General features: G+C 40.3%; 1 protein-coding gene across 2 annotated transcripts; it reads left to right on the top strand.

The window, feature by feature from the left end:
- The first annotated feature begins 2,606 nt into the window (after positions 1 to 2,606).
- Positions 2,607 to 17,716, top strand: LOC148415266 (armadillo repeat-containing protein 6-like). 2 transcript variants are annotated; one of them, XM_088429216.1, is made up of 7 exons: positions 2,607 to 2,979; positions 5,607 to 5,674; positions 5,754 to 6,327; positions 14,971 to 15,116; positions 15,194 to 15,330; positions 15,922 to 16,059; positions 16,592 to 16,738. In XM_088429216.1, exons 1-6 carry the CDS (start codon positions 2,859 to 2,861, stop codon positions 16,010 to 16,012), a joined length of 1,137 nt encoding a protein of 378 aa, XP_088285342.1. In that variant the 5' UTR covers positions 2,607 to 2,858; the 3' UTR covers positions 16,013 to 16,059; positions 16,592 to 16,738. The 2 variants fall into 2 exon arrangements, with proteins under 2 accessions (XP_088285342.1, XP_088285341.1); XM_088429215.1 differs by having other exon boundaries at positions 2,618 to 2,979; positions 15,194 to 15,325; positions 16,592 to 17,716.
- The last annotated feature ends 1,402 nt before the right edge of the window (positions 17,717 to 19,118 follow it).

Here is a 19,118-nt window from a genome sequence, read left to right as displayed (position 1 = left end):
TTTAAAAAAAACTTTTGGAACACCCGAGTGGGTACACTGTACATCTCAGTGCCAAGAGACCTCCTCCTTAATGAAAAAGTGACGAAAAATTGGGAGATATTGAAAAGACTGATTGACTGTGAGCGCCATTTGTTTTGGTGAGTGCAAGCCTTTTCTTTATTGTTTCAGTTTTAATGTTTGTGTTATTTTATTTCATTCATATTCAATTAATAGTAAAGAAATAATATGATGTTCTTCTTATATTAAACAGTGATTTGTAATTTGGACCATAAAATGTTGTGGATATGAATTTAAAATTATTATTTACTTTTAAAGTTTTGACAGCATCACATACACGTTTCAATGACTGATGCGAGCCCAGTAATGCGAACATGTGCGCATGGTGGCTATTTATTCAAGAGGCTTGACATCACAGAAGGCGTTCGTGTGAAAGTCCTGTCCCGGCACTGATTTTAAGTAGTTCTGGTATTGTCGGTCAAACACAAGCTTTCCTTTTCTTAGAGGTTGTAGGGTCTTCTGTCTCCTCGCTGGGACTTTTCCCTTTTGAAAAGAAACAAAAAACTTTCCAAAGTCGTCTGCTTTTTACTCATTTTGCTAGCTGTGGGTTTAATACTGGTGTCAATGTATCACTTGACCGAGGTAAGCTTCTTGACATGCGTTAAGAGTGATTCATTGAAGGATGTTACGGCAAGTATCCGGTAATTATTCAAAATTAAAAAAAATCTGACTCGGATAATAAATAAAATGGAAATAATGTAAGTTTTTTTCTTCTTTCTCTGTGGCCCGTTACCAAAAGACCCACGGATTCTGGTACAGTGATCCCCCCTACTTCGCGGTTAATGGGGGCTGTCAACGCCCCAATATAGCCGCAGTAATCATAAACAATCTTTTTTTTTTTTGCCAATTTTATTTGCTTTCCTATTATTTAACATTACATTATCCTTATTAACATTATTGTATATTCATTAAATAACTAATATTATTTAGTTTGTTGTTAGTTGTTCTCAGGACTGGTTATCTGCACTAAGACTCTGGTGAAAGAGTACGCAAGTCATCACGTTGAACTTCACATTTCTTTTTGGCTCATGTATGGTGTATCATGTAGTATCTGTTGAATAATACATCAACAACAATCTTAACGTCAGTAAACTAACATATAAACACTTAATCTATGAATTTACTGTATTTTTAGCCGACATTAGCGGGTTAGCAACAACTAACAACTACTAACTATAAAGTGCAACCGCTTCACAAACGAACACATAAACAGAATAAACACTCATCGCTTACTAAACATAGGCAGTAGCGTGCGTTATCAACATAAATGATAATAAACTATAAATATGAGCTTACGTTGTCATTCACTTCGTCACCGTAACTAGCCGAATGACGCACAGAGAACGTAAAACAGAAAACGGAAATGCAACGCGATCCGACAAATTAAATGCATTTCACAATAAGATACAAAACGTCACGAACTCTAACGCTTGAAGAATTCTTAACATAGTTCTTAACTAATATTACTTCTTTATTTGATTATTAATGCAGTCTGGTATAATTTACTTTTTTGCTTTTTTCAATTTTTGTACATTTTTGCACATTTTTTAAATGATTTTTTTTTATTTTGAATTTTTTTTTTTTTTCCTGGAAAAAACTGCGAAGTACTGAGGCCGCGATAACTGAGACCGCGAAGCAGGAGGGATCACTGTACTGGTCTGCGGCCCGGTGGTTAAGGACCCCTGGACTAAAATACATTGTAAGGTGCAATGGCTTTTTTGAACAATAACGTGGCACCTATCTCCTTAAATTCATGATAAGCATTTTACTAATATTGACAACAATCGTCCTTTGGGCGTTATTCTACTTTACTAGCCGAGTTACGAAGAGCAACATTTCAATCCTTTAGGCTTGTAATCTCCAACCAGACTAATAGTTAAGCGAGAAAAGCGTACAAGCTTTGTTCCTAAATGATACAGGCTAAATCATTGATTATAATTGTTATTGTAACAATACGATTTTCTTGTGCAATCACAGAAGGATGGGGAAAATTCCCCTCAACCTGTGGTCGGACACACTTGAACATCTACTGTTTATGCTGCTCAAAAGCTTTAAATTCAAGATTATAATTACAGTATTATTTTTTACTATTGTGTAATCACAGATGAACAGAAAACACCCATCTTAGCTTGTGGCCACAAATGACTATTTAAATGACTAATAATGCATTTAGCTCTAGAAAATGTTTGGATGTTATTAATGAATGTATTATTTTAATAATGATTATTATTTAATCTATTTAAAGTTCTGTACGATTGTATCAAATTAGTACAAACTAATTATTATTGATAACTATCAATTTAAATGACTGCTTACATTGCCCAAAAGCTGCGAATGCGTAATTATTACTAACATTATTTTTATTGTTACAAGTAGTATTTTTTGTTTTTGATGGTTATTCTTTTCACAAATTCCAAATCGACTTGTCGCATTCAAGGCGAGTCCACAACATACGGCGGACCATAGTGTCATGCCATGTTTCAAATGAGCACAATAAAGGATTGCACAGTTTTACGCAGGCGCAATTCACCAAGGCAGACGGGCAGAAATTGACGCAACCGTTTGCGGAGCAATCCTCGTACGTAAATTGCGCAAATCCACAGCGGTAGTTCAGCTGATAGAGGCAAGACAAGGCGTTATCTCGGGTGCGGTTGCTTTTGTGACGATACGAAGCGATACATTCAAGAAGCGTCGTTCCGTGACTCTTGAAAGGGGTTTTCATTTAGAAGACCAAACATTCGAAAGGGTCTTTTCTGCGTCCGATTGCATCGCGCTCCAAGGCAGGAGCAAGCGATCTGAAAATGGCTCTGCGGAGAATCACCCAGGAAACATTTGATGCTGCCGTCAAGGAAAATATCGACGAGTTTGACATGGATCCCGACGAGGCTTTGAGGGAAGCTGTGGAGCAGTTCCGCTCTCAGGGTACTTTGTGGGATACACATACGCACACACAATAAGAATGTCAACGGAATGAATTGTAACGCAGTAAGAGCTGGCTCATTTTGTGGCAACGGCATGCTTGTGGCATATGCCACACTTGTTGCCAACTGTTGCCACTCTTTCCAGGCATTTTCCTGTTTCTCTCTTTGGCTTAACCGCCGTAATGCCAACGGTTGCCATCTTTCTTGATACATTTATCGAGGCATTTCCTGGTCCCCTCTTGTAGCTTCACCATGTTTTCTTTTTCGTGTTAGACTTGCAATGTATTGTTTTTATTTCACCCACAATTGTATGGATGTCTCTTTCGTAGCAGCTGCCGTTATATTTTCCTCGACCTTTACTACAAATATGTTTCTCGTTGTGTTACACCCAGCCTAGGGGAACTGGGATATAACGTGTGTGTGCTACCCGTCCGTACCCTCACCATCAGAAAAGGCCCGTGAAACTAAACATGTTGAACAAAACCAGCAGCTTTTATTGTCTTCGGAGGGAGAGCAAACAAACAAAATAATAAACAAAAGATCTTCTGAATCCCTAACTAGCCAAACAAAAAGGAAACGAATGACAATTGGCTCACTATCTACCTAACGCAAAAACAGGAGAAAAAGGGTTAAACAAAAACGGCGTCTCCCTCCTACTACTGCTCAATCTACAGATTCTAACAAACACTAAAGCACACTATTCTGAGCAGTTCCTGACGCGGCATTTTCTGGCGGTGGAATGACCAGAGCGAGACAGAGTTTGGTCCGTGGGCTGTTTAAATAGGGCGGCAAATCAGGAGAGCCAGCCAATGGGATGACACCACCTGCACACAATTGTCACACTCCAACCAAAATACACACACACACACACATGCACAAACAAAGGAGAGAACACAGCAGAACACATACAAAAACTACATATGACCCACGGGTCATAACAGTTTTATTTCATTTATTTTTTGAATGTACTGTTGTTGTAACTCATTATTTAGTGTGGACTGTGTTTTATTTCATTTATTTATTTTTTGAATGTACTGGTATTGTAACTTATTATTTAGTGTGGTCTGTGTTTTCATTTATTCACATTTGTTTTCTGTTCTGACACGCAATGGCCGGTAGAGGCCTCTGGCGCATCCACGAGCTGCACACAAAAGCCGGAAAAGGCGTCTCCAGAGTTGCCCCGAGCGATTCACATGAGAAGCCATAAGCTGTCGTTCATTGTGCTGCAAGCAAAGTCCGTTGGGCACCTCCCTGTTATAATATAGAGACGCCGCGTCGACCAACTATCCAATGACTGCAAGCAATGGCCGACATACCTAAACGTCAACTAAATTAAAACTACAACGCTTATCAACACGCATAATTGTGTGAAGGCGAAAACATTCACACGTATGTTAGTCTTGTTTTATTCCGCCCGTTTTTTGACCTGTTTCCACTCATTCCCAGTTCATCCGATTCACACTGTTCCATTTTCATATGATCCAAATTAATCGTGCGACGACTGCTTCCTTTTTCCTCAATCCCAATATTTAGAGATTTACCCCAATTCCCTTTTTTCCACGGCCAAAATCCCATTGACTCAACATTGGGTGATTTTACATTTGATATTAACAGCTTTCACATTTCATATTTTCAATATTGAGCTCATTCAATTTGCCTTAGGGGTCATTCCCATCATTCCAGTAATTAATACATTCCAATATTTTCCCATAATTCCATATTTTTCACCCCTTAATATTTCACAATTTTCAATGGGAGGATTCCCCATTCATTCCCAATGGTAGATTTAACATCTCACATTTTGAGCTTTCCTATTTCTCATTCTCAATATTTAACTCTTTCATTTCACCTCATGGATCATTCCCACCATTCCAATAATTCATAAATATTATTTTCCCATAATTCCATATTTTTCACCTTTAATTGTTCATGATTAATTCCGAATGGCAACTCTGGAGACGCCTTTTCTGGCTTTGCGTGCAACTGGTGGCAACTCTGGGACACCTCTTCTGGCTTTTGCATGCAGCTCATGGCAACGCCAGAGGCCTCTACCAGCTAATTGGGTGTCAGAACAGAAAACACGTGAATAAATGAAAACGCAGTCCACAATAAATGTTACAATACCACTACATTCAAAAAATAAATAAAATAAAACAATGAAACATATTTATAATAAAGAGAGAGGAAAATGCAATGGCAGGTGCTACGAAAGATGCATCCATACAATAATGGGTGAAATAAAAACAATACAAACCAACAACAATACATAGCATTTCTAACATGAAAAAGAAAAATATGGAGGTGAAGCTACAGAGGGGACAAGGGAATATCTCAAGAAAGGTATCAAGAAAGGTGGAAACAATTGACATCACGGAGGTGAAGCCACAGAGGGAACAGGGTAATGCCTCGAAAGAGTGGCAACAGTTGGCAACAAGTGTGGCAATAACGTGACACACTGTGGCAGTTGCCACAGTGTTGCCACACTACATGCCGTTGCCACAAAAAGAGCCTGTTTTTTTCTCTTGTAACGCGCAATCTAGCTTAAAGCTAATCCCAACGAAGTTTTTCCTGCGTTATCACTTAATATGGGCGTCAATGCGTCCGAAATAACTGAAGTTCTCCGTGCAGACGTGGACTTGAGTTGTATCATCAAAGCCGCGCCATCTCGCGATGAGCAAGCGCACGAGATCTTAGAGGCAAGTACCAGAGGCCCCGGACTCACAGGTGAAGGTCGGACAGTCATAATGCGAAGCGTCTTTCCCTCCCGTCTCACAGGCCCTGGAATCTCTAAGACTCGCGCAAGACCGTCCAGACGGCGGAAAAGCCGCATCGGCGGCCGTCGTGCGTTTCAGCCAGCAATGTTCCCTAGGCTTGGCTCAAAGATACCTGGCAGCCCAGAAGGGTGCTTATGCCCTCGTCCTGGCCTACTGCCAAAGGAGCGTGGGAGATCGGGAAGCTGTCTTGGGCGCTGCCTCTGCCTTGGCGGCGCTGATGGATGGGCAGCCAGACTTGCTGGACAAGGTCGGCGGGCGCTTCCTTTTGGACCTTCTCGCCCAGTACCAGGCTGACCCAGAGGTGACGCAGGCTATCATCTCGGCCGTGCGCCACTCTTGCCTGAAACATGAGCGCAACAGGCAGGAGCTGGTCAAGGGCGGCGTCTTGCCTTTTCTCACCAACGCCATCAGGTGGCACGGCCCGTGCGCCGAAGTGCTCAAGGAAGCTTGCCGGGCGCTCAGAGTCATGACCTTTGACGATGACGTCAGGGTTCCGTTCGGCCACGCCCACGAGCACACCAAGATGATTGTTCTTCAGCACGATGGCCTCAAAGTTCTGATTGAGTCAGCACAAGGTGAGAACGGCTCGTCTCGACACGCCGTACGGTCCCGCCCGCCAACCCACCGCTTCTCAACCTGTTATCATCGTGTAGAATCTTTCTTCTGCTAAGCGGCCCCTTGCCAGAGCAAAGATGTTTGGGAAGCAGAAACACAACAAAGGTTCCTGAGTTATTCTAATTCGTAATGACATTTGTAGCAGTATTATTCAGCGTCCGCATAGGATCTACCCTGTTTCATTTCTGGCTGGTCTGCTGTCACTGATCATCATGCACATCCACATGCAAAAGAATTTAGCCCTTGCTAAATTGCCCCTTCTTCCAAGACATTTGCTCTTAATTTGAAAAACAAAATTTACTGTTCCTGTTGCGGCACAAAATAAAAAGATATAAAATATAAAATAAATGTTAGGCATGGTACGAGATAAAAATCCCATGAGATGAGATATCACAAGATTTGGTCCACGAGAATGAAATATGACAAGACTTTTGCAAAATTTTTAAAATAAAAAATATTGCTAATACAAACTTTTCAATTTCAAAATTATGTATTTTTATTGAGCAGGCTGCAATAAAATAAAGTTTTTCCATAGGCTGCTGCAATAACCAATTATTAAGGTGAGATCTCTCAGAATAGTTGAACAGCATAAAATACTTTTCTTTCACATGCTGCTTCAAGAAAAATTGCAGCTGAACTCTTATAATTGAACATGAAAAAAAATTATGTTTAAAAAAAAAAATATATATATATATATATATATATATATATATATATATATATATATATATATATATATATATATGAGATGCTCACTGCCAGCTGATGTCGCACTGATGGAAAGATGCGCTTTTGAAATAGCAGCAAGCAAAGGAATCAGTCGTGACGGCAAAGCTACTTCATGGTATCTATGACGTCCGCTTTGGTTTTCTTATAAAGTGTTGGAAATGCAGTACTGTGCTACTAAAGTGATGTTGTGACGGGATCTCATACCGTCAAGGGTGTCAATTAGACGCCGAAATCTTCTACCTTCCACCATCAAAAGTGGCTTCATATCGAGTACGATGTACATATTATCCCGTGTTATTTTGGTAGCTCTCACGCTTGTTTGAAAGCGTTTTTGAACGGTGTCTAGCTTCAGGTAATGGTGATAAACTGCAAATGTCTTTGCATTTGGTTCGTGTTCGATGCGGTGTATGGCATAGTTATTATTATTATTTTTTTGTAAAGTTTACAAACTGTCTTTGCTTTATCGGTCAAACTGTTACCATACTTTTCCTCAATTGGAAAACCAAATTGTTGCCACACGGATTATTTAAAAGTAATCGGGCCATCATGTATTCCTCCTGTGTACAGTACTCCATTGAGCTCCTTCTTTTCAATCAACGACAGATAACAAACAACGGTTAGGTGCATACCGCTACCTCCTGTACCAGAGTGTAGCACGCAAGCCTATCCATCAGCCTACTGTAGTTGCCCTCCATTGCACTTCTGGCTCAATAAGCCGTAACTATGGAGGACCGAAAGTGCCAAAGTTCAATAAATAAATGTACCATTCAATAATTAAATGAAAGTGTCATTGTTGGGTTTGAAGTGGGCTCGATACCCCACAAATGACCCATGGAGAGGTGTAAATAATAACACAGGAGTCAGAGATTTAGTTTTACCACTGCAGTGGGGAGAGCTCGAAGGAGAGCATGACCGTGTGTCAGCCTCGTTGCAAAGTCTCTCTCCTCGAGCTCTCGGGCTGCAGTCTTTTATTGAAAAGTTGTTGCTGAGTCGTCGTGGGTCTCATGATTCAATCTGTGGCTTCACATGGCTATTGAGCAAATGGCAGGCTCCGGTCGCCCTTTGAACATTGTTTCCAACTCATACATCTCAATGCCTATGCATAGACAATAGGGAGCCGGCACAGCTCCTGGAGCAGCTGTCATGACCCTAGGGACTTGGCTGTATTTGTGTTGTTTTGCCTCCATCTGCTGGCGTTTTTAGGTAATTGCTCTTATTTACTATTGCCGTCTAACTGCTTCCCTGCAAAACGTGACTACAATGCTGGTCTGCTATTTGTCGGCGGGGATGGTGGTCTGCTCTTGGTCGGCCTCACTTGTTTCATAATGGTGGAACGGTAAAGCTTTGTTTGATTGTGAGTGGTTCTAAAACCATATTTATAGTACATTTTACTGCTTAATTGAAAGTTGAAAGGGTTAGCCATGGTTTCAAGGTTGCTAGTGATGTTAAAGAGAGAAGAAAGAAGATGATTTATATGGATACGATGCCGGAGATAACCATTATTAGAGAATATGGTCATAACAAGCGCCACTCAAAGGTAAATAAATCCTTTCTATATTTAGGGCCTGAGCAGCGACCGCTGCGAGGTCCCTATTGTTCCTTTCCAGATTATTATTATTATGATTATTATTATTATTCTCCAAAATGAATCGCTTTTTTGAGGGCCTAAACTTGCACGAAAAGTGACCAAAATTTGCACACTCGCCAGGCCTGCTGTAAAATTTGATATTTTGGTGTTTTCATACATTTAATGTAAAAAATTGATTTTTGGCACCACCTAGAGTCAAACAGTTCAACTGGGTCCTGGCCTGTTTCACCTCGAGCTATGAAATTTTTTAGGACCTCAAGACCTACAAAAAAAGTCTAGAGCGCCATATGCTAGGTTGTACTGAACCTGAGTTATGAATTTTTTTGATGTACCTTTTTGGACCGTTTTTGGATGTTTGCATGTACCAAAATCCTCTTAATATCTCTTAAACGGTTGACCCGATCGATTTCAAATTTGGCGTGCTTCATTATCAGACATAGCGCCACAACTGGGCAAAATATTATGAACATCGGCCAACTGATATGATGGGAGTGGGGCTTTAAAATATGTTTCAAAATCCCTTCGCCATGAGCGACAAAAACCTTAACCTTATGTGCAAGCTTCAAAAAATCAGAAATTTTACAGAAAATTTACTACTCATTGCCTTAAAATATCTGAATGAGAAATTTTCAAATTTATTAGTGCCACCTAGTTATAGGGAAAAATGTCATTTTTTTAAACTTTCATATAATGTGCTAAGCTCGTAAGAGTAAATGAACTGAAAATTTGTCTGAATAGCGTCAAGACATAGTTGATGAAGGTTGGTAAATTTTATGACGTTGTGATAAAGGGGGTGGTCTGCACGCCACCTCAAAGTCGGATGTTTCCCCAAATCAGCAAAAGTTGCTGTAATTGAACCCAGATGATACTAAAACTGCAGCCCGTTCCGACCCGTTTGACCTAGAGCTACACATTTTTTTAGGCATATGTGGGACCTCTAGAGCTACAAAACATTAAAGAGTGCTATATGATAGGATGTACAGAACCAGGGTTATAAACTTTTGAATGTGCCATTTGGGCTGTTTTTGTACATCTTTCGGTACCGAAACCCTTGACCCGATCAACTTCACATTTGGTGTGCTCCATTATCTGACATAGGGGCACAACTGGGCAAAATTTCATGAAGATCGGGTAGCATATATGATGGGGACGGGGCTTCAATATACATGTTTCAAATTTCCTTTGCCGCGAGTGACAAAAACCTTATGAACTCATTTTTTGTACTGTGCTAATCCTGTTTGAGCAAATTAAGTGAAAATTGGCCAAAATAGCCTTCAGGCATCAACCATGAAGGTTCCCAAATTTTACCACTTTTCACCAGTACAGTTCGCGGCTAGTACATTTCGAGGCCAGTACATCGCCTCAAAGTCCAATGTCTCGCCAATACGAACAAAGTTACTGTAATTGGACCCAGATGGTCTTATCTTTTCAAAATTTCATAGAGTTGATGGTAGTCCAATGTAGAACACACCTACTAATCAATTTTTGGTCGTAATGCGAGCGCCAACTAGTGGGACCAAAAAATGTCATTATAGTCGAAGGATTGCTGCCAAACCCAGGTGGTTTGACTTACAGCTACCAAAATGTTTACGCATATGTAGGCCCCTCAGACCTAAAAAACAATCAGAGTCATATGCTTGGATGTACAGAAAAAGAGTTATGAACTTTTGAATTCGCAATTTTGCTTGTCTTTTCCAAAAATTGTCGCGATCCATTGAGATGATGGAGGTGGGGCTTCAAAATATGAAATCAATATTTTCTTCGCCCACTGTGACAAAAACCTTTTTAATTCAGCTGAAAAAGCTTAAAAAATATGAAACTTTACAGTATCATTAAATTCCACATGTGATTGGTGTCCAATGCGCAACACCAAATATTGCAATTTTAAAAAAATAATGGGCGTGGCCTACACAGCAGTGCTCATTACGATGATTTATCAGAAGAGTAAATGGTGCTGTAATTTGGCCCAGATGATCTCATCTTGTCACAAAGCTGCTTACAACTTCACACATTGAATGAAAGTTCATTCCTAAAGACATCAACAAACATACATTCCATTGTAGTGCTAGAATCACCTTGTGGCAGGAAATAATATAATACCATTTTTGTGATTCTATTTACTTAGTTGAGCCCATTGAACAAAGACTTATGAAAATTTGACCTTTTCTAAAACATTTGGTTCTAAAGTTCACCACATATGCACAAACATGTTCATACCCTAACGTTTTCATACCCCGACCTGTTCATACTCCCAACGTGCACAGGTCTGCAAAGACCCGTTATAGCTGCTTGCAGCTCTAGTTTTTATTTTTATGATATTTTCTGATTGTATACATGTATATTATATATATGTAGCACTTACTATACTATTTTGGTACCAATTTATAATATGTATTTACAACTTTGATGTTTTTACCTGGGGTTCTTAGCGCATTAGCAATTTAACATAGGTTTGGAATGCCCGTCATATGACAAATTCGCCTTACGACCCCAACCGCGGAACGGATTAATGTCCTTACACGGGGCCCACTGTATATTAAAATGACTGAAAAAGAAAAGAAGGCAATTATTAAAATAGACAAGCTAGAAGCCATTCATCTTTGACATCTCTGAGTACACATTAAACTTTCTTTTTCAAAAAAAGTACTGTATGTAACATTTTTTTCATTTCAAGCATGCTCTGGACTGTGTTAATATGTCCCCAGCAGTTGGGGATATTCTTTCGAATGGCACTCATGTGGCTGGAAAACACAGGTTGAACTTTGCCACATGATACATGATGCAAAAGATAATGGTGACAGTGTTTGTCAACCATAAGTGAAACAGATTTGTGACTCGCGTTGGTGAAAAAAAGACAAAAACCAAGGAAAAATCGATTGTAATTTATCAAATGCAGTGAAAACTCGAGTTACGGTCACTTCTGTATGTTTTTCCCCCTTCATATCACGAAAATGACTTAGCATATAAAAGAGTACAAAGGGAAATTAAACAAAACTTGAAATATCAAAATTCTCGTTTGAATTAAATGCAACCTGAGATTCTACTGCTCGTCAATATGACTGCTTGGATATTAATGCACTTCTCTGGAACACATACAAGAGCTTCCTGCGGTCAACTTCATCAGGATAGTTTTTTTTTCTGCTGTTTGCAGAACAGCTACGCTGTAGCTAGTTTAGCAAAAGGTCCCTTGAAAAGGCACGGAGTTGCACTCCAGGGTAGGCAGCCCTCACGTTGGAGCCCACAGCCCTCAAAATGGGAATCAGGGAGGCAGGGTCGACATTAGCCGTCACTTTTATTACATTTAAAAACACAGCAATCTATCTCCCACTGCGCTATAACTCTCTCGCTCGACCAATCTCTCACTCTCCATTCACACTATACACGCAAGACTGTTGTAACATTTAATCAGTGGTGGGCCGTGAGGGCCAGCAAGGCCTTCTCTACATCATTATCATAATAAACTATAATACTTATAATTATGAAACTATGAAAGTCAATTTCATTTCAAACTCATTTTTACTAAATAAATATATATACATTTTTTTAATTTATAAAATTATTCTCCATATTCTGTTCTTTTTGTGTTATATCCATTTGGTTACGCTCCTAGTGTTGAAGTTTTAAGTTGGAGTTTTTAGCCAATTACAATTCAGCTAACTTGTCGCCAGGGTGTATGTAATTTGCCTTAGCCAGAAGCCAGGACATTTGCATCAACATAGAGCGGGATTCTGCGCAAGCGCAGATGGATATGTGAGCGGCCTGTATAACTTAATAGACAGCTGTAATAGCCAACCGAGTCATAAGATCACAATCTAGAGCCCTCATGTTGAATGTGATGTGTGTGGATGCTCACTGCAGAGAGGCGTTTCAATGCTCAACAAGCAAGCTACGCTTTTACCTGATTGCTTTAGAGGCGTAGCATATTATTAGCTAACCTGTCTTGACTTCAAATTTCTGACTGGGCTACCATGGGCGTGAATTAACCCTGGCAAATAGTTCTCCTGGGAATGCCTTTTGTTAGCAAAGGATCAATTTATTGTTTGGAGCTACACTGAATTTGTAAACTTCAATTGTTTAACCAAGGCAGCAAAGAGACATGAAAGCACGACTGGACACACATGCTACAGTGATTTTAAAAACTTATGGGGACACCCAAGTGGGTATACAGTATTGTACGTCTCAGTTAGAAAGTAAAAGCGAGATCCCCAATGCACTACGGTGCTTTTAAAAAACTTTTGGAACACCCTAGTGGATACATTGTACATCTCAGTGCCAAGAGAAAGAGACCAAGAGAGAGAGAGACCTCCATAAAGAATAGGTGAAGAAAAATCGGGAGATATTGAAAAGACTGATCGATTGTGACCGCCGTTTGTTTTGGTGAGTGCAGGCCTTTTTTTTTTATTGTTTAATTTTTAATACGTATGTTTTATTTTATTTCGTTCATATTCAATAATAATAAAGAAATAAAATGATGTTCCTTTATTAAACTGCAATTTGTGTTTCGACTTCATAAAATTTTGTGGATATTTATTTGAAATTATTATGTTTTGACAGCATGACATATAATGACAAGTTTTAATGGCTGATTCGGGTTTATTGACGTTTAAAAGCTCCGGAAATAGCCTGTGTAGCCCAGTAATACGTACGTGTGTGCATGGGGGATATCTATTTGAGTCACAGAAGGCGTTTGTGTGAAAGTCACTGCCCGCCACTGCATTTAATGTGTTTTTTAAGTGCTTGAAATGATGTTTATGTAGAGGACCATTCATAATATGACAAAAATCATCATACAAAAGCCACTTCGGATCGGATTGATACAAAAAAACAAAATATTACAAAAATAAGTAGTTTCAAAATCGATACGTGATATATTGGAAAATGAATGTTGTATTGCAATATGCGTATTGTTTCATATTGCAATATATCGATATTATCGCCCAGCCCTACTCAGCAAGGTCTAAAATATCTCTACCTAACTTGCTTGAAAGCTGAGGAAAGTTCTTCGTATGTAGCCGCCATATTAACAACCACTTCATGCCAAAGCATTGGATTGGTCGAGATTTGAGCTAAACAGGCTTTTTTGGCACTGACAACTAACTATGATGAGTTCAATGGGCAGGTCCTAACATCTGACTGGTTACACTGCTCTGTCTTGGTTTAAAGTGCAGGGTAATCACGTTTTCGGACCCACCTTGGTTTGAGGAGCAGGGTAACCAATCAGGTGTTAGAACCTGCCCATCAAACTGACGAGTGAGGTTGACAGATAAACTAAATGCATGAAATGTCGCAACAGTGTCATTAAAAGTGCCATTAATTAAATAAATGTTTCATTAATCAATTAAAAGTTCATGAATTATATAAATCTTTAATTGAATGTGTCAATCAAATGTTTCATTAATTAAATGTCATTACTTAAATGTTTCATTAGTTAGTTAAATGTTTTATTAAATTAATAAAACATTTGATTAGTGACATTTTTAACTAATTAATGAAACATTTAATTTGTAATGACACTTTAATTTTTGAATGGTACTTGTATTTATTGAATTTTGGCACTTTTGGTCCTTATGTACCCTCCAAAAAAGTGAAAAGGAAATTAATCTTTTGGCATGCATGAAATCTTATCGCATTCGTTCTCTCAAGATCTCGTCTGACAATAGCTTGTCCCATCCCTAATAAATATAGATTTGCTGATACCAGGAGATACCCTGTTCAAGTCATGGACTTGTAGGGCTGTCACGTTAGCCCATTTAACAAGGGGTGCAGCAGGGCATGCTGTACGGGGCAACCTCGGCATTCCAAAGCAGTCGCAAGCACCTCACACATTTTATTGTTGCCAAATCAGAGATTACACGATTAATTGCTTTTAAAATGAAGTTTAATAACCCCTCCCTAACCCTACAAAAATCTAATTATGAGGCTTTGATTCTTCATACGTGGAAAACGGACAAATTCCATTTTGTAGAGGTACAGCGATGAATGGAAACAAATCGCATTTCTGCAGGCAAAAGAAAATACTTTTTATTGCTGTTACTTGAAGAGTAGGCTTTTCTTTTCAAAGACAGGGCAAATGAATTGGAGCAAGAAGTAACTCTGCTTAATTGTTGTGTGCAGTTTTTTCCCCCCAAAAGGATGGAAATGAAAACATCTTTTTAAAGTGTGATTAATTGATTTAATTGACAAACAATGGACAGATGAATTGATTTGAAAGAAAAAAAACTTTGTTGCAGCCCTTCTATTTTTCTAGCTTTGTAAATGTCATTTCTGTTTGTCTTTGTCTATTGAGCCCACAAGGACAACATGTGCGTTTTGAGCGAGCTGTGCGCCACCCTGTCCTGTTTGGCCGTGCGCAATGAGTTCTGCCAAGACATTTGTGACCTCGGTGGACTACAGCTCATGATGACTCTGCTCGCGGACGGCTGCGAGTTGCCGGTACGGACGCAGGGGCCTCTAAAGGTCAGCGGCTAATGGACGCGTGTTGTCACCAGGCTGCTTTTTTGCCCTGGCAGGATTTGCTGAGACAGGTCCTGAGCGCCATTCGGGCTGTGGCTGGAAACGATGACGTGAAAGACGCTGTGGTCAAAGCGGCTGGAGTTCAGCTCATTGTCTGCGCCATCAACAGACATATGACTTTCTCTACTGTAAGGCACGGCTACCATTACTAGGCTGGCTCGAATCACTTAAACAATATAAATCGCAGGCAGAACACTGGGCCAATTATTATTATTATTATTTTTTTTTTACATTGTCCTCTCCTATGCGTTTTTGGGGAGTGAGGGGGTTAAATCTCATTTTCTTTCTTTCTTTTGGTAATTTTACTATGTTGTAACTGAGGCACTGTATAAAAACAAACATTTTATGAAAAGGTCATTTTTAGCTCAGACAGCTAATTATAGCCAAGAAGGGATATTTAAGCTATTTTCAGCAGTAAAAAGTTAACATTTTGTCGATCATAAATTTGGTGACTCAATTTTTCCTCTTTCATGAGCAATTCATGTACCCTGTATGAACAGGTTGGTACAATTTCACTTACCAACATTTTTGCCCTTTTTCTGACATGTTAGTGACCACACCAGTAATTGAAACGTACCGTACTTTACTTCTGTTATTGCATGACCAATTAGTAAGAAAGGGATGAAAATGAAAATGTATTTTTGAAAAATTGGACAAAATAATCAGAAGATGAATGAATGATTGTAGTCCTGCTTCAGATTATACATTTTTGTATGTCCCTCAGGTGTGCGAGCAGGGCTGTGCTTGCCTCTCCGTCCTCGCTTTACGCAAGCCCAACAACTGCAAGGTCATCATGGAGGAAGGCGGAGCCTTAGCTGCCATGCAGGCTATGAAGATTCATCACGCTGTTGTCAATGTGCAGGCAAGCATAACCGTGTAATTGGGCTTGGAGAAAAAATGTGGACCAACACCGGTAAGTCGACTTGGGCGGGCTGATAACATCTGCCTGGAAGCACCAATAGGACTATGTATGCAGCACGGTTTTGCACACAGTCTTTTCTTGAAAAACTAAACAAAACGTTTTCAATTTAAACCAAGAGTGACAAAAATAATAATGTTCAACTATTGCAAAGTGGAAAAGGCATGGAGAGGGGGCGGAGTGTATGTAGGCGTGAACTAAATGGTAGTTGGTGTTTTTTGACCTTAAATGGTAATCGCTAGCATGCTAAAGCTAGTCCCAATTGCTAACGGTTTAGCGTAGTCAAATTTAGTTGGTGTCTTAAAATTCTCATGTACATTCCATCATACCTAATGAGTAATTCTATGCACCGATTTCAAGACCGAGTTGAATCTCAGTGGATTATTAGAAAATGCAAAAACCCAGAGGATGATGATTTTAAAACGATTGGATAGTGACAGCATGGACTGATCATACACACTCGTCGGCTTTTCAGAAGCAGGCCTGCATGCTGCTTCGCAACCTGGTGTCCCACCGGCCCAACTACAGCCAAGTGCTTCTGGAGCTGGGCGCCGAGGCCCTCATCTTACAAGCACTACGGAGCCACAGAGACTGTGGCGACGCCGCCAAGGCCGCTCTCCGAGATCTGGGCTGCCAGGTGGACTTGCGGGAACTGTGGACCGGCAAACGTGGCACCATCGCTAACTGAAAGTCAAACATGATACAATGCCACCTTCTCGGACCATCAAAGAACCACCCGAGGAAAGGCGAGGCTTTGAAATGAATGTTACCTTGTGCTTTCTTCTATGGTGTTCTTAATTAAGAAAAACAAAGTTTAGAAGGTGGCTTATTAGAAGTCGGTATATGATGAGAAGCTTCGAGTGAAGCCTTTGTCGCGCTAGTTAGGTCCATTTCAAGCTATTGGTTACACATACTTCTCTTCATCACGTGAATTTGCCAATGCGTGATCAATGCTTGCTATAATGGATGGATGGATGAATAGTTTTTAGTCTTGATGGCTAAATGAAGCTTCAAGTCAGAGCACCATAAATCCTGATTGACATATTTCTCTGATAGTAGCAACTGGCCTCCTATTCACATTAGAATGTGACTTTTCTGTTGGAGGAAGCCTTGTGTTTCTTTTGTAGGAGACAACCAGTGTCTGTCTCCTGGGCCAAGGCTATCAGCTTTTACACTGGCGATACGTCGTCTAAATTTTTATGAAAATAACAATTCTCATGACCACATTATGCATTGCATTTATAAAGACACATATCCATTAATATCCATTGCACTAGCCTTTATTTTTAAACAGGAGCAACTTCTAGAGAAGTCAAAAACAAAACAAAATCACAAGTGGTGTATGAGGCTTCATTTGACCATCACTAGTCTTCAGAACTACAGCATAAATTTTACCGAAGGAAAGAAAAATCAGGGCATCACCACAATACAATACAATACAATACAATACAATACAATACAATACAATACAATACAATACAATACAATACAATACAATACAATACAATACAATCACCTATCTTTATGCACCAGCAAACATTCCTATAGCCTTTTTCAGTCATGTGTTTGTAAGCAACTTGCTTGATGAAAGTTGAAATAAACTCAACCCAAAGGACAAACCTACAAAGCTTTTGAGAAATTGATGTCAAACATGAACTATTTCAAGTATGATGTGCTCAAAGGGCAAGCAAACACCCAAATTGTCTTTGGAAAAATATGTTGTGTGCAGTCCGCTTAACGCATTTAAGAAATACCAGCAGTTGCACCTATCTCGAGGCAACTGTTTTACCTCTTGCTATTACCAGAAAGTGAGATCGCAGTTGCTCAAAGTGAGGTAACAACCAATCACATCGCAGCTTGTTGACGTCACATCTAACAACTAGCGGAGGCACCTAAAACATTTTAAGAGAACAATTTTAAAGTTTAAAATTTTAAAGTCCCCTCAAAATGAAGTCCTGATTTGTTTCTAAGTACGTAAGATTATACAATGTTATCCGTTTCAATCCCCACAGTGGAGGAGAAGACGGCAAATTGCTTTTCAGGATTTGAGTGGTAATTTATTTTTTTAATCATTCAAATTTGGTTAGGTGGTGTGTCACGTCCAAAACAAAACATTGTTATGCATGTTTTGGATACTCGGGTGAAGAGAGGGGCGGAGTTTTCAACTGATCAGCACCTGGTGGTGTGTTGGCTCCGATGGTGGGGAAGGATGCCAGTCAGACCTGCCAGGCCGAAACGTATCGTGAGGGTCTGCTGGGAATGTCTGGCAGAGTCCCCTGTCAGAAGGAGTTTCAACACCCACCTCCGGCAGAATTTCTCCCACGTCTCAGAGGAGGTGGGGGGACATTGAGTCAGTGTGGACCATGTTCCGCGCCTCCATTGTCGAGGTGGCTGATCGTAGTTGCGGCCGTAAGGTGGTCGATACCTGTCGTGGCGGCAATCCCTAAACCCGCTGGTAGACACCAGCGGTAAGGGATGCCGTCAAGCCGAAGAAGGAGTCCTATCAGGCAGTTTTGGCCTGTGGGACTCCAGAGGCTGACAGGTAGCTCCAGGCAGCTGACAGATACCGACTGGCGGCTTCAGCGGTCAATGTGGCAGTTTGGTGAGGCTATGGAAAATGACTTCCGGACGGCTCAAGAGGAAATTCTGGTCCACCATCCGGCGTCTCAGGAGCAGAAAGCAGTGCACCATCGACACTGTGTATAGTGGGAATGGGGCGCTGCTGACCTTGACTCAGGACGTTGTGAACCAGTGGGCAGTATGCTTCGAAGACCTCCTCAATTCGACCAACACGTCTTCCCCTGAGGAAGCAGAGTCTGGAGGCTCCAAGGTGGGATCTACTATCTCTGGGGTTGAGGTCAATGAGGTGGTCAAAAAACTCCTTGGTGGCCCTGGGGGTGGAGGAGATCTGCCCGGAGTTTCTAAACGCTCTGGATGTTGGATGGCTGTCCTGGCTGACACACCTCTGCAACATCGCATGGACATCAAGGACAGCACCCCAG

This window comes from Hippichthys cyanospilos, chromosome 12, assembly GCF_059441005.1.
Source record: "Hippichthys cyanospilos isolate Australia breed blue-spotted pipefish chromosome 12, RoL_Hcya_1.0, whole genome shotgun sequence".
NCBI lineage: Eukaryota > Metazoa > Chordata > Actinopteri > Syngnathiformes > Syngnathidae > Hippichthys > Hippichthys cyanospilos.
This window is presented reverse-complemented; position numbering and strand designations above follow the sequence as displayed.